The sequence below is a fragment of the Nicrophorus vespilloides genome, unplaced genomic scaffold (assembly GCF_001412225.1).
Source record: "Nicrophorus vespilloides isolate i.1.1-1 unplaced genomic scaffold, Nicve_v1.0, whole genome shotgun sequence".
NCBI lineage: Eukaryota > Metazoa > Arthropoda > Insecta > Coleoptera > Silphidae > Nicrophorus > Nicrophorus vespilloides.
Window position 1 is genome coordinate 706 of NW_017096329.1, and position 22,017 is coordinate 22,722.

Here is a 22,017-nt window from a genome sequence, read left to right on the forward strand (position 1 = left end):
TTTTCACTAAAAGTCTTAATAGTTCATTTTTCAACATTACTGTATATTTCATTGATTACGCAAAAATATGTTCCAACAAACAAGGTGACTAATTGCAAACAGCAACAAATTCCATACCTCGCTCACTTCCCAAGGAAGTATAAAAACTAAATCTAAATATTAATCATTTCCTTAAGTAATATAACATTTGGAATTCAACTAATTATGTAAGAAACAATACTATTTTATTGCTGCTTGTTAATTTCGTTTTAACTATATAATCAAGTGTTCGCTTCTTTTCTTATTCGATCATATTAAGAAAAATAATTGAAAATTCGTACAATCTTTACTTAATATTTGTATATGTATTAGTATCGGTGGCAATCGCAAGCCCGACAACCGAAATCCCGTCTATCGAAATTCCGACTATGTCAAAATCCCGACAGTGTCTTTTATTATTATAAATTTATACAATAACATTTTTATGCTAGTCGGGATTTTGATTGTCGGGATTATGGCAGTCGGGATTTCAAGCGTCGGGATTTTAATACAGCCGGGATTCGGTTGTCGGGCTTGCGATATAGACCAATTAGTATTAGTTTTCTTAAAAAGAAAACGAAAAAAAAACTAATACTTTTCGGTTTTCATGTTACAGTTTGCGAATCTTATGAAAAATTTAATTCTACGTTGCACTTACTACTTATGCGACCATACATAACCATCCGGAGCGCCACCTCTGAGAAAATCTCTGAAACAAAATTGACGGTAAATGTTTCCGATAAAAAAAATTCTATTTGTTTAAAATTTGATGAATTGATGAATTTGTTAGCGAAAGTTTGATTTAAACATAAGAAAAAATATCGCTTTAGTTAATTAAGTTCAATTTAATGTTAATTAAATAACTTTTCACTTACTCTTTTTGAAGTCGATTTGAAAACCGCTCACAGCCGCTCAACATTGAACGCCATATTTACTATGCGTAACGCGTTGTTACCAACAATTGAAAACTTTTCAATTTAAAAATGAAACTTTCCCTAGGATTGTAATTATGTATATATTGTTACGCACGCAAACTGCGTTTCGTTTAACATTAGTTGTACAAGTATTCGCGAAATTATAATCATGTGTATTTCAATTTTTGTTTGTGCTAATGTCTAGTTACTTTTACTCGCAGCACGTTGCTACCGCGAAATGTTACACAATTGTCAGCTGTCAGTTTCATAACTTTTTTTTAAGTCTTTGAATTATCTCCAATTGGAATTTGATCTTGAAATATCTTGATAGAACCTCGCAATGTTCGCCGCTCGTCGTGCAGTTACCAAAGTGCTCAGGTAAAGAAAATATTCTAATTGTCATGCAATGTTTTTTTTAATAATTATTTGTTTTTTTTAATAGCAATGTAAGAGCTAAGCATTGCTTACCCGATTTACCCTATAGCTACGATGCACTGGAGCCAGTCATCTGCAGGGACATCATGATACTCCACCACCAGAAACATCATCAGACGTATGTCAACAACTTGAACATCGCTGAAGAGAAATTGGAATGTGCTTTGGAAAAGAAGGATGTCAGGTAAATGACTCGGGTTATTGTTTGCTTTCCAATTTCATTGCAATGTCTGTTTTTTTTTTTGTAGCACTGTTATTTCCCTGATGCCAGCTATTCGTTTTAACGGTGGTGGCCACATCAACCACAGCATTTTCTGGGAGACCCTCAGCCCGAACTCATCTCAACCCAACGCGCGCGTCGAATCTATCATTAAGCAGTCTTTTGGTAACTTAGACATGATGAAGCAGGAATTGTCTGCAGCTGCTATCGGCATCCAGGGCTCTGGATGGGCCTGGCTTGGATTCTGCCCAAAGACAGGTAAATTTAGGGTTGCCAGTCTGCCCAATCAGGACCCGTTGCTGGGGACAACCGGCATGGCCCCCTTGTTCGGTATCGACGTATGGGAGCACGCCTACTATTTGCAGTACAAAAACGTGAGGGCCGACTACGTCAAGGCGATGCTCGACCTCATCAATTGGGGAAAGATCAACGAGCTTGTCGACGATGCGATGGGTTGCAGCAAGTGAATGAAAATAACCTTAAATGTGTAACACTAGAAATTCACTTACAATAATAATACTTATTATAAATATTCTAAAAATATAATCGATTCTAGTTATAAATAAACAGGAACGCTGTGTAATCGTAATTTGAGTTTTATTTCCCATTACAGTACAAGTATATTACAAATTTTTTTCACCTGAAATAGTACATAATTAGTGTTATAATCGTAGATAGCCTTACAGACTAATTGTTAAATATATTAGGTACTTCATAATGTACAAACAAAAAAAAATAGATAAAAAGAAAAAAAAATCTCGTCGCGAGGACATTATTACATATTTATATATATATATATAGTATAGTAGTATCATTGTATAAAAGACAGGTTTGCTTTGCCACACTCATTTGTTTCTCATATTTTTTTTTCCATAGCAATCATTTATATATTACATATATATATTTACATATTGGAAGCGAATATCTAAATATTTCAGTAATACTGATTTAATATCATCGACGTTAAATAAATTAAACAAACAAAAAAAACGAAAATCATTATCATCATCATCGTTAATTATTCCTACATGGAATGGAAATTTTCCCAAATTCAAATAAAAATATTTTTCGTATATATATCGAAGCCAAAGTAACTTTACAAAAGAAAAGAATAATAAATTTACACATTGGCTAATTACGTAAACCTACCGTAGACTTAATTATATATATATAAAAAAGAAGCATTTACATATTACACAAATATTTATATTATATATTTTCTTTTCTCGAATAGTTTCTTTCATTTTTTTTTGGTTTACGCTCGTGTAGTAACGAAGCCTCCGACTTACAATCGCGTTGGTGACCACGGTGGTTCTAGTTCTCCGGAATCGGTCAAATTTTGAGCGATTCAAAACGATAATAGATCCGGATTAGAATAGATGAGATTATACACATTATGCATACCTTGATTTCGCTCGAGGTTTACCTTCTTATCGTCGTTGTCTATCGTGCATCGAGTCTTAATCTCTAGGTGCAGCCTCTTCTTTGCCCGATACACGCACACTCCTGTGATTCGATCTCTGCAAGTCGCGCAGCGCTCTATAAAAGGACTATGGGAGTGGTAAAAAATATAAAAAGGGGATTTGAAGGGGTTGTGGATTCTATCGAAAGCCGCTTTCATCTTGTTCATAATAATCGGTATCATTCGTTGTGCGTTCTTATACATATGAGTGACTAGCCGTGCTGGCCTTGCGTCTGTGTCACGCAGATGTCTCGTTCTCCTCCCATCCCTCACTGTCACACTCTGAATCCGTTCCCGAATCCGAATCACTGAACTCGACCGCAACCCTTCTCGCCAATATACTGGCGACGTCGTGAAGACCGTTTCCTCGCTCCACCTCCTTCTGCTCGTTCTTCTCCACCTTTCGCAATTTGATGCCGTCTCGGATGGCTTTGAGCAGATCGTTCCGAGGATCGACCATCGGAGGGGGTTTCTGGCTGGCGCGCTCTTTGGGCGGCGTCAGCTTCGGTGGCGTCGAGTTCAGGATCTTGGCCAGATCGCCGTTGAGCATCGGCAGTGGAGGCGGTGACGTCGGTCCGTTGCTCAGGAGGGGCATAGGTGGCGGCGGCGGTGGAGGCGGAGCGATGGGCGTGGACTGTTTGGGTGGCGATGCCTGCTTGGGCACTGGAGGTGGCGGTGGCAAATCTTGGATCGGTTCCGGTGTGTGCTGATTGGAATGCGGACTGTTCGAGCGCGAATGCGATGATTGGCGGGTGAGGTGCGGTGGAATGCCATTTGGCGGAGACATGGTGTCGGGGGGCGGCGGCGGTGGTGGCAGATTGTCCCTACCCGTGGACATGCTACGCCCTCTCGTCGGTGTGTTCGCCGACGGCGTCGACTGGTTGCTGGGCGGAGCCGGAGGCGGTTGCGACGGTCGTATCTTGCGGGTGGGCGTCGACGGTTGATACAAGCTGTCGTTGCTCATCGGACCAGCACCGTACATGCCCTGCTGGTAGGGATTCTCCTCGTAGGGCGGGTAGATCGGGGAATGCATGCCATCGGGAACCTCCTGCTGGTACGATCTCCTGATCTCGATCGAGTTGGGTCGGTTCGCCCGCTGCTCCATCATCACGTGCTCCTCCATTTGCTGAGGATTCCTGTAGGCCACCGTCTCTCTGGGCGGCGTCTGCTGCTGCGGCATCAGATACTCCCCGTGACCCATGGCTATTTGCCGTTGCCTCTCGATCGTCTTGTGCGGCTGACGAACGCGTTTCTTCAATCTGCCACTGCTATCCGGTCCTTGGGCGTTCCTCGGCTTGTGCGGTTTCTTACCTTGCATAGCCCTCTCCGTGTCTTTAATCATCTCCTGCCGCCACAGCTCGAAGAAGTAATTGGGATCAGTGTAGAACTTGAGACCGTCCTTTCCGTCATCGCGATAGCAATTCAATTTATCGAGAGGCGGCGGGCGATCGCACGATTGATACGTTTCCAGCATAGCCGTCGGCATCGTGCTCCTCGAGAAGATCTAAAATTATTGATAATTAATCATTGATTTACACTCGGATTTGTCATTGTTTAAAACTTACTTGCTGATCAAAAACGACGGCGCTCTTGAAAGACTTCCTCTTGTGGATATCCTTGAGGTTGACCTCTTCAACGGTGCTGTCCAGCATCGTGACTTTGACGGCCAGCCGATCGATCCTCGCTTGCAGCGAGTTGGAACGGTCGTAGAGCTGCTGGGCGTCGCGCGCCAACTCTCCGAACAAGTCTTCAGCGTGCCGCGACAACGAGGACAGTTGTCTAACGGTGTTCGCCAACGTACCATTCGTGGCCGCCTCCAGTTCCGATGGGAGCGGGAAGTCCTCGGGGATGGTGCCCCTGGACACGTAGACCGGCTCCACCGACCTCTTCGGCAACGGCATGTCTGCTCCGGCTTAGCTCAGCTCAGCTCGTCAACAAGACACATAACTTTCTGCAACAAGAGAAACGGATGTTAGATTTGCGGTGACGACGGCTGGTGGCGCACGTTCACTTGACGGTCGTATTATTTAGGGAAAACAATCGGTCGGCGATAAAGTGCGACATTCAGACTGGAACACACATACACACACACGTCGTTATCGCGTTTAGAATTAGTCACATCCTCATTAGAAACCCCCCCAGTTTCAGTTTTGTTCTGGCCGACTAACGAAAAGAAACAAAGACCGACTTTCACGTAACCATATATTGTGAACTTCTTCCTAACTATTATATTACCTTAAAATAAACAAACACTTCGCATCCACAGCCGAATAATAATTTAATTGACTTTATCATTACAAAGAAAAGAAATGCAATAAACAACACTATCTCGCACTTATCAAACTGTCACCAATCCAAACGAGAACTTCCCATTTTATCAATTAACCAAATTACATATTTCACAAGCGATAAACGAAGAATTATTCGCCATAATTTTTAATTAAGATTTAATGGGAACGAAATTTATGGCGACGTCTGGCACCAGCACGAGAGAGAAAAGTTATTTTTGATCAGCGAAACGTAAATAAACAACGGATTAAAAATTTTGATACATAACAAGCGCGCATCGTAAACAACAAGACAAGACACACTAAATCTGTTCAAGACGCAAACTTGATAGTTCAATTACACAATCAACTGATGACAAATGAACAAAACAGGTTGCAGAGTTAAGTAGGGTCGACTCTGATCCCTTGACCTTGGAAGAACCACCCTCCAGCCAACTACGATAATAAAACGGGCAGAATAAAAAAACAGGGAGCCCCTGCACAGATGAATCATGACAATGTGAAACAAGGGGGAAACGCAGGATCAATACAACCTAATATTATGTTTGTGCTTTCTTACCTTCGTCGCAAGACAAATGCAGACGATACAGTCCATTACGTTTGTTTTTCGACCAATCGAATCGTTCGCATTTGTAATTCACCCGCTCGTCACCGCTACAGGCTCTTACATAAAACGCCACGGAAAGTCCTGCTTGACCATGAATACAACAAAAAAAAATCCATACACGAACGGACGACGATCCGAATAATTCCCAATTGGGAAACTAAACTTTAAACCGATCGATCGATCATATCGATTTGGCGAAAACGGATATCCGGACCCATAGATTATTATGTCATAAGCACACTTTGCATCTGGTCAAGAAGATAACTAGAATACTGAATATATTACGGAGATGTTAATAGCTCTTCTCAATTTACAGCGTTAACAGCATTAGCAATCGAAAGTGCATTACAACTATTACATGTTAAGAATCGAACGCAATTTACAAGGAATGCAAATCATATTAACATAAATATATTAAGAGCGTAATTGAAACGTTCCAAGATTTGCACGGCTCGGAAAACAAAACACTCTCCGCTCGTACGCGAGATGAACAAAAGAAGTAGAAACAAAAGTCGCATACTCATACACCATATGCTGCTGAACCGTCAATTTCAAATCGCGCCTCTCGCACAAATCGCCGCAACTGAATGAAGCTGAGTCTCGAATACGTGCGACGACGATGATAATTAATTGGAAAGTGTATCGCGTTTCATAGGAAAAGTCCGTACAATTGGAATAAGGAATGGGAAGAAAGAGCGGAATCGTTTTTTTTATCGACGCTGTTCCGCACCATCGTTCATAATTATTAAAGAAAAAAAATGTTTCAAACTTGCTGACAACCGAGCATCGCGACAATAAACAACTGAAAATTGAATGAGTCGACCCCGCAAGACAATTGAATGGCAAGTGGATAAGTACCGAAACCTAATTGCTCTGAGAACAATTGCAACAACAACTAAAAAAAAAAGCAAATACTAATGAATCAGAGTTTTTACACAATTCACGTTGAATTAAATGTTGTTGGTAAGAAGAAAATAATTGAAAAATATCTTAATTATGAACACAAATACAAAAAAAAATAATTAAACATGCAAATTGGAATGCCTGCAGTCTTAGTCCACTTTGCCTACTTAAGATTCTCGAGATGGGTTTGGTTGTTATGGTAATAAATAATGCAACAAAAAAAAGAAAAACAATAACAAATGTGTTACTATGGATATGACAAATCAAATGAATTGTGCAACGAAACATAAATTATTTAGATTATTTTCCAATAACAAAAAAGCATCTTTAATTGGATGATTACTTAAATTTAAATGAAATAAACATTATTAAATTATATGATAAATTGTAAAACTTTGTGCGAAACTTAGTCATTGAGTTCAATTAGGAAATTACTTCATCAGTTGATGTGTGTGTGTAATTCAGAAAACATGTAATATTGGGAATGTGATGAATATATTTTCCAATTCCATATACTGATAAGTGGAAATCATGGGTGCCTCATAATAATAATGGAACTGTGATAAAAGATAATCTCGTTGTGCAAATAATATACGTTGCTCGACGAGTGTGAAAAATAAATGCACATTAATTAATTTTGGAATCCATGGGAACAGGCTGCTAAACAATAACAAGTGAAGGGAAAAAAAGACGTTAAGTAGGGTGGGGGGATGGTATAGAATCTCCGAAGAAAAACACGACTGACCAGACGAAAACAAATCGATGATTCGCGGACACGGGGAGGGGGGGAGGAAGAGTTTTTATCTTGCAACCCTTAGCATATCTTCGCAGGTGAAGCGCAAACACCTGGGGGGGGCGCCTTACGTAATCGTACCGTATGGAGGCGTTGCCGTGGAGATGCAGCAGGATTCGCATACTAATTTGACACTTTTCTTTAGGAAAGGCCAACAAACCGTTTGCATTTCGGTCGAAGCGTAAATGTCAGGAGGACGGGTGGAACTGACCTTACAACATCCGTCGTCGTCTCCCTCGAAGCGCTCCTCGCATTCCGTCCGAACGGATCCTGTTTCTCGTCGCAGCGCTCCCTCGTCGTATCCGTTTCTTTGCACGGAGAGTCTCTGTTGTGTGTATGTGTTGGGGGGCCCCCCGGAGAAAATGGCGCAACGATACACCCAAAAATCACGCACTTTACCAAGTAACCAGCAGCAGCGAGAGAAAAAAAATATGTATCTAAGTGTCCAACGATACCAACCCACAGACGCCCAACCGACTGACAGCGTTTTGACAGCGCGCTCTGCCAACCTCGAGACGGAGCGCTCACCATCGATTTACATAACAAAAAGGAATCGTAACTACCAACATGGAAAAATTGAATAAAAACGAATCACACGCAGAGTTTAACTTTTTTTCTTTTTTTAAATTGATTTATTACGCTTTCAACAATACGGGCGATAAATAAATAATTGTGATAATTTAAAAAAAAAATAGTATTTGTTAATAACAAGCGAAAACAAAAAAAAATATTCTACATGTAAAAAAAAATAATTGTATAGAGTCCTTTTGAAACAAATTTTAAATATATATATATATATAATATAAACAACATAACTGATCTGAAGTCGAGTCAACATCTGCAACATTTACATATTTTTGTTTTCTTTAAATTACAACTAACGATTATTTCAATTCTTTACTGAAAAGTGAATCAATATTTCTTTTTGTTTTGTTTTGTTTAATTAATTAATTTTAACAGTTAAAGTGAAACAATTGCAAATGTTGCATCCATGACGACTCGTCTTTATGCAATATGCAACAAATGCTTGGACACGCGACGGTGCTTTACATAATTCGTTTTTCAACAAACAAAATATATTTTCATATTTTTTTTTTTTAATACAGTCTTCGAATAATAATTAAGTAATATAATATAGTAATAATAATAATAATAATATTGTATTCCGAAAAGTAAAATTGCGATAGTACGGATTCAACAATTAGGTAATAAATTCAGGGTCGATCGAGGGATACGAAAATCAAGTTTAAAATGTTTCAAATAAAATAAAAACATTTAGTTTTTCCCCCCCGATGGGCGTCATCTGCGTATTGTAAGTGATGATGGTACACATATAATATGTACATGTAACAAACATCGTTCATTCGTCCTGAATTTTAATGAAAATACGTTGGCCCCGGAATCATTGTCTCCTCTCTGTGTTCATCTTCATCGTCTCACATATATCTTTTCTCTCTTTTCCTCTTCGTCATAGGTTTTCATCTCAGGTATGATACAATAGAATAAATTGCAAAAATTTTACTAAAGATACACAGTATCAACCGTTATCAACGAAAGTAATAGTGATAATCAGGGGGTGAAGTAAGATTAAAACGATTTCATTTTTGTTTTGTGTTTGTTTTGAGTTGCCTTTGTTCTCTCGCGTCCAGCTTCAATATGAGGCTGCTGCCTGCGTGCACATCGTTTGATCGCGTCTCTCGTGTTACTTGTGTCCGCAAGTAAGGGAGAGCAGCTTCGCACTTTCGTCGTTCGACTTCCTCCCGCCGTGTATCACTGCTTGGGGAACATCGCCAGGATTGCGGCGCAGATCTTCTGCGGATTCGTCTCCTCCGGGTACAGTTGCATCACCTGCGATACCTGTTCTTCGGGGAAGATGGCGGCAAGGTGGTAGTGCAGTTTCCTGCGCGCATCCTCCTGCGGATTGCTCTGCCACTGGTGCCAGTTGTTCAGTTGGGGATCCGAGCAGCTGGAGACCCTCTGCATGTGCCGCATCGGTACCTGCGGCGGCCACGGCCGATTGCTGTCTGGCGCCGATACTATCCTGGTAACGTTCTGGTGCATCTCCCAGTTGGGCATCGCAGGTTTGAACTGCTTCCTGACGTTCGCCAGTCTTGGATCCGCGGATGGATTCAGTGTTAACTGCCGCTGGAGCTTCCTGTGGAGATTCTCGCCGACGTTGTCCACGCTCCTGCTCTTGGACACGATCGTGTGCTGGGGTTCTTTGTGCTGCGGGATGTGCGACCTGGTGCGACCCAGAGGAAGTTTTCTAGTCTCACCCTCTCTGGCTTGAAGATGACGCTGCGCGTGTTCCGATAACCGTTCCGTCACAGACTTGTGCGGGAGGGGTCCGCGTTCCGGATGGTTGTACTTGCACTTGTTCCCGTACGTGCACTTCTTTCCGTACGGACACAAAGGTGGTGGTTCACTTTTCTTCGGCTGCGTCCGCAGGAAGTTGTCCAACGTCGGACCGGATCGACCGAGGGGATCATCCGGCGGCATGAAACGGTCGTTCACGAAGGAGTACATTAGGATGCGCTCCTCGATGACCCTCCGGAACTCGGTGGACTCCTGGCAGAGGTCCCTGTAGTTGTCGTTGCTGACAACGATGCCGTCTACCTCCGAGGCCAACTTCAAGACGTATCTGTCATCATAGCAGACCATCCTTCGGCCTCCGACAAACCTCGAGGGCGTGAACACCAGCTGGCGCTCCTTCTCCAGCTCGGCGAGGATCTCCCTGTCTTGAATCGGGTTGTCCGGTCTAGGAGACTCTTTGCGCCATGTCGGCACGAATACTGTTATGTCTTTATGGCCGCGCGCCTTGAACCAATCCACGCAGATCCTGATTCCTCTGCACGAGAATATCTCTTTGTTACCATGACTAGAAAAAAAACAAACAATCAGTTTACATAACAATCAAAATTTAAATTAGCATTAGAGTAAACAAATCGAGTTAAAAATCACTGCAACAAACAAAAAAAAACAAATTACCTCATGGCCACGTTGCTCCCATCGATGACGACGGACCGCAGGGACGGAGAAGGTTCTGATTGTGACGAGATGATTCCACCTCCGCCGAAGAGGTGATAGCGTGTCCGTGGGGCTGTTGTCGCAGCTGGAGGTGCCCCTCTGCGCGCCCAACTTGATCAGCTCGCGGAGGAGCTCGTTCTGCGTCGGTGTCGGACCCAGCTTCTGGAGGGCGGCCTGCACCAGTTTCTCGGTGTACCCGAGCTTGAGCGCAAACTCCACTCTGCAAAACAAAGACATTTTTTTTTATAGCAAATTCAAAGCTCTCCTCCGACTGCATCCATCCGTCAAGCAAGGAGAATCGCAAGTGTTTATTTACCTGGCCGTGTAGCCGGGATTGGAATCGGTTTGCACGTAGTCCGCATATTCGGCGGCGAGGGTGTCGCTCGTTGTCCTTGAAACGTCCTGGTGGTGTTTGGCCGGTGCCGCTCCGGGTGTATCGGCCTCGTAGTCCGAGTCGTAGCTCGAATCCTCGCCTCCGACGCCGCAGCCCTCCTTGCATATATCATCTACATATTTCTGCAAAATAGAAAACAAAAAAAAATTAATTAAAACGTCAAAGAATCGTGGAGAGCAGACGAAAAAAATCCCCTTAATTGCTTCCAAGAAGCCGCGCGCCTCGTGGGGGGAATCCCCTAGCTACGCTTACGCAAAAACCAATTGGAAACGTGACCTGGGAACAGCAGCAGCAGGATCAAAGGAAAATAAATGACAAACACGCTAAAACTAACCTATCGTAACGCGAAATTCTCACAGATAATTTTTCCGTTACGCAAAAACGCGCTTAATTGTATATATTTATTATGCATTATTTTTTCTATTTCTCTTATTTTTTTTTTTCGTGAACATATTGTGTGTAAATGTTTTGGAATCCTTGCGAAAGTCCCCTCCCCACCCCGCCGCTCACACCATCACCTTGGGGTCACATAACAAGCGTTGCCATAATCTGAATGGCCCGTAACCGGATCTGAAACGTGCATAAACACACTCTACGATCACATCCTGGTCGCAACGCTACCCATTTTCTCGAGACTATCTATCTTTCTCTCTTTCACCTCATCAATCACTATATCTCTCTGTCTCTCTAGCACACACACTTACACCATCTTCTCTCATTCCTTTCAATTCGATTAAAAACCATTCAAAAAATAATTAACGAACATTATTGTTTCTGTTTCACACACACACAAAATCGCATTTACAAAAACAAAACAAAAAAAATCGTTGCCTATTCCAAAATCGAAACCAGAATGGGGTCTCTTTCGAAAAGGATCTGAGCAGTTCCGGGACTGTTGGATTATCGAGCGCAACGTTTCGATTTCCAAATCGGATTTCGATGGACGCGCCAAAGAATGGAGCGAAAGGAAAAAGAAGAAGAAGGAAAAAAATATCGAAACACACTCACAGAGAGAGAAAAAAAAACAGTAATTAACGCTTTAACCTTTTACATAATAGTATCTTCGATGTTTGATAATTTCATAAAGCATGCGGCCGGCACGTTTCGCGTCTATCTCTATTTCTCCATTGAAAACACATCCTGGTGGTCCTAATTTTTTTCCCAGTTCCGTTTTCAAAAAGAAAAAAAAATCACAGCCATGACCGAATAATATACTGGTCTTATCTCATCTATTTGACGCTGTTGATATAGCAACATTGTAATTATCAACAAACAAATTTAAAAAAAAAATAAACACACCTAGGTTTTGACATTTTATTGAACAATTTCATCAAAATTGTTGTTATATTAACTTGAATATTTGTGAAATTTAAAGAAAGCAAAAAAATGCCTTAAAACAAACGCGTTAACATTGACATTTCAACAGTTCAATAAGTGGTGAAAGAGAAGCCTCAAGATTAGACAAAATATGTTGTCATTGGAAACAACGACGTTATATTCTTTATGGTTGAAATAAATTCGAGAATTAAGTTTACGATTCAAAAAATTAACATACAAATTAATTGTTACTAAATGAACGTCGTAATATTATTTGTGTTTATTTTATTTACAATTCAAATATTCAAAATACGTTTATAATTACGTCAAAATTTTGACTTTGTCTTTGACTTTGAAAATTTGTCCGAGAATGGCGTTAACATAGAGAAGTAAGACAATTGACATGTGTGAATGCGTGACAGTGAAGTCTGATACCTAAAACCGATTGTAGCACAGTCATAACACGCGAAAACAAACATTTGCACCCGAAAACAGTTGAAATCGTACTTTAGAATGTTCCGTGCGTCACCCGTATTCAACAGGATGCAAATGTCAATATTCTGTGATTTATAGAACGTACGTGCACCGCGCACCGTTTAAACCGAACAAGTGTAACTGAACTTGCGAAACCGTCTCGAACGATCAATATTTATGAAAATTATGCGACGAAATAGTAATTGAAAAAGTGGAAGAAAAATAAAAAATGCACAATAAACCATACATTTCTGCAGTCCGGCGTTTTTGACATTTAAATATGATGATGAAGAAGAAGAAGTAGAAAAAAAACAAGGATACACACATCGTTTCTATAATGAATTAAAGATTCGCCCATTCCGTAAAGCATCGACATTTCAAAACAAAAGATAAATTTAAAAAAATGTCAATTGTTAAGCCCGCTGCTATCTTTGCGAAAGAAACACCTGCACGAAATACAAATTCGAGGTTTTAATTATGTCGTAACAGCAGATCGCATCGAATTGGTTTTTTTTTATTAATTTTACTGGGAGAGAGAGAATACATTGAATTTATTCGGCATTGAGGTGTACCAGGAAGAAGGTGCTGCTATTTGTTACATATATATATTTTTTTGAAGCTTTGCAAGAAGTTCTAATTAATTGGATTTTTTGGCGAATCCGGCTAGATTTTCGATGATGCGAAGGAATCCGAAGGGGGGGAGGTTCGACGTCACCAAGGTCTCTTTCTCTCTCTCTAAAAATGTTCTCTGATACTTTCTATTAATTTAGAATGCGCTCCGCGCGTTCTTAAAATTGACGAAGAGAGGCAAAAGGCGTGAGAAAAAAAGGAATAATCCGAAAATCCGCGAAAGGTTAAAAGCGTCTTCACCTTTTTGCACATTCCTAGGTAATCCAAGTGCATAAGAAGCGAATCCACTTTCGAGGGTTCTTCTGCAACTCCTTCTGTTGTTGCTTTGTTTTTTGTTAATTTGTTTTTGATTTTTGGATTGAGAGCCTCTACTTCATGGGCACGAGAACAAAAGAGCGCTCACACTGAACACACCGCACAGTAACACCTGGAAGCACACTTCTTCGGTAAGGGGCGCACACGAATCGTTGTTAACACTTCTTCTTCGACTGTCGGTCGGTCGATCGGTCTCTGCGCGTTCGTCGATGTTTTCGGTGTGACGGATGTAAACAGATTGTCCCAAATGCTCGTCCGAAACTCATTCATACAAAACGCACGAGGAGGTTCGACACCGTTCGAAACGCGGATGTGGCCCCGCTTTCGTTCTGTACGTACACGTTCGAGTTTCAGTTCAACGGACCTACATTCAGCGGCCCCGTGGACGCACACACACACAACCACACAAAGAGTGTAACTCGTAAAGCGGACGAGAAAAAGAGAGAGAACTAAGAGTAGAAGGTAGAAAGGAGGTGAAAAACGCGGAACGAATATAGGTGAAACGGATGTTCCCCCAAACAAACTGCGGATAAAAAAAGAAACCAAAGAAGACGGAATTCATTAACGAGAAAGAATCACATGACTTTCCCATATTCGATCTGGAGAGGATGCTACAGCAAAGTGTGCAGAAAGCTCACAACATTTGCAATTTCGGTTTTGTCAATTAATGTTTTGGTCATTTTTTCGGAACGCTAGATATATTTTCCATAAATAGTTTAAAAATCAAGACATCTTTAATCTTTTGTATGTCAGATTGTACGTCAATGTTTATATGTCAGTCAGTGAATGCACCAAAATTCATTGTACTTTATTGTTCATTTATTGAATCTGAAAACTTTCTATTTTCCAGGATTCTAAAATACGTATGTCTATTATCTAGAATCTTGATTCTAGTATATGTATTATGTGAACAAATGTGGGATTTTCCATAAAGAAACTAATAATATTTTATCATTATATATATATATATAAATTATTCTTCCATCTGCACCATTTTTTTTTCAAACGTCAATGTTTGCTATTGTGATAACAAGTGAACATTGGTACAACTTGGAATGATTTCGCGTTTCATATTTCGTATTGCCGGTTATACGGAAGAAACTACGGTAGTTCGATTTCGAAAACATGAAACATCGCCGTTGTGTCAAGTATGCAAATTGTGTTCATCTATGACAGAACCATCAAACTTACTTCAAAATTGACAATGACAGATAATGCTAAAACTGTCAGATGAATATTGAAAGGTGTAAAGTGATTAGTACAAGTTTGTCTGTCTTTTTACTTAATTTTCACATTTTTATATAACATTTTGGAACTTAACTAACAATTTTATTATAAAGTCATAAGTTAGAATAATAATACAAAGTTAAATTAGATAATAGAAAATATTTATGCCTTTAAATGATATGAATAATAGATAAAACTATATATCATATCTATGCACGTTATCATAATAGTAAATATAGCTTTTACAAAAGAAGATATACTACATATTTTCCTTTGCACGTATCAAGCAATGCGATAAGCAAAGTCTAAGGCAGTGATTTTCAACCTTTTTTTATATAACAAAGATTTGTACTAAGAATCATACAATACAATCTGTTTCTATTTAAGGCATGTAACAATAAATATTATTGATGTAAACTAAATGAGGGCACTAAATCAGCTTATACTGAAACTTTAAATCTACATAAAAATGTTTCCATGCACGAACTGGGACTACAAATTATATTTTCCTCGTTTGTTTGTTTTTTTTTTTCAATTAAAAATCAGGGCAAAACGCAGGTATATGGGGAGTTTTGTAAATCTCTCCGCTATTGATTTTCTTGTTCGCATTCCGCGGCTGAATATTCAAATCTAAAATTAGTAATCACGAGGAGGAGGAATAGGAGGATCAAAGTGGGGCCTTTATTCATAACGTTGCGGTTGGAAAGTTTCCAGCGTTTTGAAGCGATCCCATCAATCAAAAGAATGAAGAAGAAAGAAAAAAAAAAACATGAGAGAACGAGATGTTGATTCATTTCAACTCTTCAAATCGAAGAGAACAACAATGCAACCAGCAGATACGCCGTCTTTTGAATTCGTCATTTCAGCTGTAAAGCCGAGTCAAGTATTAAAACTCGTACGATCAATATATGGTGTATTGAAAGTGTAGCTAATATTAAAAACGTTGAAATCTTGAAATGTTTGTCCAATATTAATGGAAAAAAATCTAGAAAATCTAGCATTTACAAAAGAAATAAGTTCTGAAAATGAATTAGTCATTAAGATATCGATATCTTTCTAAAACAATATGCATTGTCTAAGCATAGTAGGAATTGATTTCAATTTGCTTAAACATTGCATTTGGATTTACTCATCTAAAGACAACATTTCTAAATTATCGAAGAATTTTGTAATTGTAGTAAAATTGCAACATTATCTATGGTTGTCATGGAGATTAGTAATACAAAAAGCGGTATAATCTCGGTTTAATTTAAGTTAGGTTGTTTTAAATTGTTTATGGTAGTCATGGTGACATGGAATGTTTTGTATACGATAAGGGTTGCTTGTCAAGTAACTTGGGACGTCATTGGCTGTCATCAGAGGCGATCGAAACGGAAGTTTACATTTCCATGGAAACATTGGATTTTGATAAATTGCAAAATAGCACTTCCCGTCGTCGTTATCAATACACACGAGCTATGGCGAACGTCAATTATTTGTGTAATTTGGGTCTAATTTTAGCTTCAGGATTCGCTCCTTCTTCTCTTTCTCTCTCTCTTTCAGATTAATCAGCGACGAGTGGGGAAACAGGAAGACTGACTGCGAATAAAGAAGAAACAGCGTTGCGTGCATGTGGTGCATCGAATGCGGATCAGCGGGGGCGGCCGTCGTCACTTGACGGTGACACTTTTAGTTGAGACCGATGTGTCAGTGTGATTGTCTACATATATATACACACACGCATACAGAGAGCTGAACGCAGTAGGTCAAATGATAGGTCACCGACCGGATCCCGACCCGGATCTACTCCGCCGACTCTCCTCTGCGCCAGCCACCACCGCCACATGCATACGCACACAGACATCAGTCCCAGTTACGTCACCGGTGACACAGTGGATAGATAGATAGATATCCTCCACCCACCGAGCACCGTGCATTGCATAATGATTCCACCAAAAAACTGGAAGAGGAGCCGCAGCAAATTGCGAAACAATCAATGAGCGCAAAACGCGCGCATCTGATGTATATATATATATGAATAATGGAAGGTTTCGCGCGTCCACCTTGATGCTCTTTTTCTCTCTCTCAATCTCGTTTAAAAATGGATCCGCCGTTCCGAGAACACCTTCGTCGTTCGTTTCGATGACATTCCACCTGCAGAACTGGAGCGGTGGTCTTTAACCTTAAGACGGATTTAGCGGTGGGCGACGCCAACTAACTTGAAAACAAAACCGACGAAAGACGACATCATCGAATCGATCACCACCAATTAAGGATGCGCGATCCGCGAATGGATAATTCATCAATTGGAAAGCATCGATCGAAGGCGGCTTTGCTTTTGACGAGAAACCAATAGAAATGACATCTGCGAATCGCCAAATTCGAACGAAAGGAAAGTGAAGAGAAAAGAAAGTGACGCCTCTGGAGCGAAATTAATTCATCTTTTTCATTTTCAAGTCCGGTTTTGCTTCTATATATTCTATATTCGTGATAAAAGATAGAACTTTTCCGCGTGCTCAAATCAACTGTTCTTTTTGAAAATTATCATAACCGAAGAAACTAATCTAACCGTTACTTCAATCACTAACTCTTGCTGTTGTTTAATAATAATATTATTGTTGTTGTTGTTATACGTTAGCTCGATTACGTTTTTTTTTCTTTCATTTTGCACCAATGATCGACCGACGACGTGATTGTGACGCACTCGGATTAATTAGTTCGGCGTAGATCATAGATTTGACCCGCAAGAAGAAGCGAATCGAAATTCTTCCATGAATCATCCGGGAATTTTTGTTTGTCTTTCGTCTTTACGTTTCGTGTCTATTAGTTACGCAGTTTGTTTACTCAATTCTAGACGAAAACAAATCAACTGAAGTGTAGTTTCATACATATTTAAAATACATATTTACAATTGTTTTCAACTATTAATGAAAAGTAATATGAAAATTATTACAGATTTCGGTTTTGTTCTTTTAATTTGATTACCATAGTTTCTCATATGTTTAATTTGTCTTGTTTACTGAGTTCCAACGAAACAAATTTGACAGTATTTAAACTAATATCAAATTAATTAATTAATATATCAGTTTAATACAGTGCAACCTCGCTTAACGAGTTTAATCCGTTATAAAATTTCCGGATTTTTACTCGTATAGTGTATTACACAAGTTTTAAAAATGATGTAACAGGACTTCTCTTCTCATCGTCACTCGCTATGCGAAACGTCGTTCGTTAAGCGAGGTTCCATTTTATTAGGTTTTTATTTTTTAAATAAAGTAACTGGAATATTGTCAACGTTATTAGAATTAGAAATATTTTTATAATTGATACAACCAATGCTTTTCAAAGCAAATTAAATTTTCGGTTATTTTTTTAGGCTACTCTGCAAATTCCAATAAATCAATCGAATGCATAAATCAAATTGACTCATTTCGAGTTTGACGTCAATGACGGTTCACGACAATAGCCGCAAACTAATTGAAAGACATCGACGACGATCATACTACAACAATAGCACCTGCACTGCCTTATTTTTAGGATGCAAACACGTAACATTGTGGAAGCGGAGCATCGCCGATAATAGGGCTCTTCAGCGTTTTGTGCTTTTGCACAGTGTATGTCTAGTCTAGAGCGTGGTGTGTTGTTGCGAATCGTGTGTGCCGTGTCGATGATGTGCACTTCTCTTTGCATGACGCAAACCGAGCGAAAACCAGAAGAGGAGAAGGAGGGGAAACAACGAGCGCTCCGAACCAGGATGCGCCGCATTTCTCATCATTATTATTATTACTACTTTTCGGTGTACAAATACGTACAGAAACAAACACACAGGCAGCGAATTTAAATAACCTTCGAACCGTTTTATTTTTTTGGTGCCGCACCTTTCACCGATAATAAGCTATTATTTTTTTTTGTTGGTATTCGTTTGTTCGCGTCGCGTTCTTCTATTAAATTCTTCGGTTGCTTCGATACTTCTTTGCGTTGCGTTGCGTAAGGAGGAGACGCACGATAGATGTCTAAGACGCTCGCTAATAGATAACGCAGACACGGATCTTCGACTCTCTATAAATAGGCGACACTTTTTCCTACAATCCAAACAACAAAAAAACGACATTTAGCAATTCGTTTATAAATATACCGATTCATTACCAACATTTTTTTTTTATTTGAAACAATAGAAAGCACTGACCACACCAACAGTTCTTTAGCTTAAACATTGTTTTTGTTGATTTGTTAGTATTCATACAGTTCTCTAACAAAGTATTTAACTATGATTTATACTTGTGCAAATATAAAGACGAGTAACTTGACAAGTTTAAAACAATGAGCTTAGACAAACTATAAAACTTAATCTCAATGCACTCGATTTGACCCGAAACAGATTATACTATACTTTTATTTTTAGATTCAGATACACTAAGCTCTAAATCAAACGTTTAAAATATCAATCGTATCTAAATTACACAACAAATCTTCACGAGTTTTTATTTATATTAATGTTGCTTATTAAGCAACTTTAATGATGCACTCAAGCAACGCAAAAACTACTAAATCAAAGTCAATTAAAGGATACAAACTTCTTGCAGTGTTTACATCTATTAGCGATTATTAACATACGTTTCGCGGCGTGTAAATCATATAAAACTTATCAATTTACTAACAACAAGTTACGTAGACATTCCTAAATCAAGGTAATACGTCCGTACAAGTAAAGATTTTGAAAACTGCAAGTTTCTCAGGTAAAACCGCAGGAGAGGCACGAAGCTTCTGCATGTGAATTATTCAAAGAAAAACCATCGATTTGAACTACCGACAGTTAGGAATTCTCAAAACCGTCTTCCGGAGATTCCCCGATTGCGCGCAAAGCTTAATTATCATGTAGAGAAATTAAAATGTGGACTTTCCACCAATTACATCTACCCATTAAATAATCGCCATTAAGCGTTTGACCTTGCATAGATTTCCAAAATTATATATTAATTGCATAGCGTTTGAGTCTAATTGAATTTGAAAGTATCAAGTCGAAGCGATAGGAACATTTTTGTGTAATTTTCATTGAATCTTATTAGAATAATTGTAATAAGTCTAATTGGAAATATGTTTTAGTTGAGATTTTTACATAATTTGCAAATGAAACTACACGAGGTTAATAACTGTAACTCTAATTGGATTGAAAAGTATCATCAAGTATTTATGACTCGATTTATGTGTATATTATTTCTTTAATAGAACGTTTGCAGCTTATGCGATATTAACTATGATTCATTGAAAAGAATCGTTAATTTCATTCTCAATCATCGATTTGCCGTGTCGCTGATTTTATTCGCTTTATTGTATTATTATCTACAAATGTTTGTTTTATTATTAAGCTTTGTTGCTGACTAAGAATTTTCTTTTTGTCCAATTAGAATATTCGTAAAATTAATGTAGAAATAAGATCGATTCGCTGCAGTAATAAGTCTAGACTCTACGACAATATTACGCTTTCACGTAAAACACTTTCACAACCTCAAGAACCTCGTGATTCTAATAAAAACAAAACAAGACTCGCATATCAGTTGAAAGACACCTGATTTTAAGAAAATGTTTAAGATTAAAATTAAGAAAAAAAAAAGCTCAAATTGCCATTCAATTAAATCATCGATACAGATAGTTTTTTCTTGCGAGGCCTCCGGCAAAGTGTTCTAATGCATAATTGCCGGGCGTCGCGTTACGTAATTGTCGCGATTGATCGTTATAATTCAATTTCAAAGTTGGCAAAAGAGAAAATGCCGTAACGCAATTAAAGAGACGTTGCGCTACCTTGTGTGTGTGTATTGCACGTGCAGATGCGGTTTCTCTGGGTTGAAGGGAGAAAGTTATACATGGGAATTTGTTGGGCAACCGTTGGTAACGACGGAAGCTCTGCTTTGTTTGTTTTCTTTTATTCTTCTTTCTTTTTGTTTTTTTTTTCGTCGAATGACAACAATTGTTTTATGTTTGATGATGATGATTCGGCCTCGGCTGCAGGATGTACCACGGAGGGAAAGAGTAAAAGTGAACCTGTTGTCCTCATTCTGAAGAGGTCGAATTGCTGCTGCTGCAGCACAGGTGACGGCTGTGGGGGGATTTTGTTTCTGTTGCTCACCTGGAGTCTGCTGATAAAGTCCGAGCTGTAGCTGCGGTCAGGGGCCAGCGGGGTCGTGCACTGCACCTCGAAGATGGAGAATCCGTCGCCGCATTTCGTCTCGTTCAGAAGAGCGGAGAAGAGGACGGAGATCCTCTGGTAGTTGTCCTTCAGGAACGGGGCACAGATCGTCTTTATGCGCACCGTGTTGTTGCTATTGCTGCTACTGGACATTATGTGTGTGTGTTCGGGACAGTTTATTTATTTGTTCACTCTCGCTCGCTCTTCTGTTGTTTTTTTTTTTCTTCTCTCTGGTCGACCACCCAAACAACACGTCAGCTTCTTCTTCTACTACTTTTCAAAGGGCTGCTGCTTTCTGCAACTCCTCACATCGCGCGAAACTGCACACGTTTCGCTTCTTTTTTAAAACACCGCTTCGCGAACAGCTGACAGGGACATTTTTTTTTTCTTCTTCGATAACACACCAATGCGCGCACACCGCAATGCAACCGCGAACAACACACGCACGCACTCCTCCAACTTCTGAACGCGACTGGCCTGAAGTCAGCTGCCGAATCCAAACCATCCATTTTCATCTGTCAATAATACTCTTCTCCCACCACAGCCAACGTCGATCATTTAAAATTCAAAACTTAATCGCTTACATAATAAGAAGATTCGTTATTAAAGTCAGCCTTACAAAAGAACATTCTTTAATTTGAATTGTTAACAAAATCTTTCATTTTTATTATCTGACAAATATGATCAAAAATATTTTTCAATTTCAGGTTTAAACTCACAATGAACTTGAATTACCAATTTGAATTCGTGCATATTTTCATTAGAAAATATTCAATTGTTAACCAAATTTGAACTAAACAAAGATATGACTTAAGTCACAAAAACAATGA

General features: G+C 39.4%; 3 protein-coding genes across 4 annotated transcripts; 1 reads left to right on the forward strand and 2 right to left on the reverse strand.

The window, feature by feature from the left end:
• Positions 1 to 1,188: 1,188 nt before the first annotated feature.
• On the forward strand, positions 1,189 to 2,176 carry LOC108556684 (superoxide dismutase [Mn], mitochondrial; the record flags this gene model as incomplete). The annotated part of the gene is given in 3 exon segments (XM_017912891.1): positions 1,189 to 1,310; positions 1,375 to 1,551; positions 1,616 to 2,176. Coding segments are annotated over 3 exon segments (654 nt in total). The 3' UTR covers positions 2,055 to 2,176.
• A 1,021-nt stretch (positions 2,177 to 3,197) lies between these two features.
• On the reverse strand, positions 3,198 to 8,187 carry LOC108556683 (wiskott-Aldrich syndrome protein family member 2). Of its 2 annotated transcripts, none has more exons than XM_017912888.1 (3): positions 7,852 to 8,187; positions 4,615 to 5,000; positions 3,198 to 4,553 (listed from the first exon to the last, which is right to left on the reverse strand). In XM_017912888.1, the coding sequence occupies exons 2-3, from the start codon at positions 4,948 to 4,950 to the stop codon at positions 3,288 to 3,290; spliced, it is 1,602 nt and encodes a 533-aa protein (XP_017768377.1). In that variant the 5' UTR covers positions 4,951 to 5,000; positions 7,852 to 8,187; the 3' UTR covers positions 3,198 to 3,287. The 2 variants fall into 2 exon arrangements, with proteins under 2 accessions (XP_017768377.1, XP_017768378.1); XM_017912889.1 differs by lacking the exon at positions 7,852 to 8,187 and adding an exon at positions 5,061 to 5,131.
• Positions 8,188 to 8,915: 728 nt separating this feature from the next.
• Positions 8,916 to 21,785, reverse strand: LOC108556687 (probable ribonuclease ZC3H12D). Its single transcript, XM_017912894.1, is given in 5 exon segments — positions 8,916 to 10,518; positions 10,629 to 10,715; positions 10,717 to 10,887; positions 10,984 to 11,183; positions 21,128 to 21,785. Coding segments are annotated over 5 exon segments (1,779 nt in total). The 5' UTR covers positions 21,341 to 21,785; the 3' UTR covers positions 8,916 to 9,410.
• Positions 21,786 to 22,017: the final 232 nt, after the last annotated feature.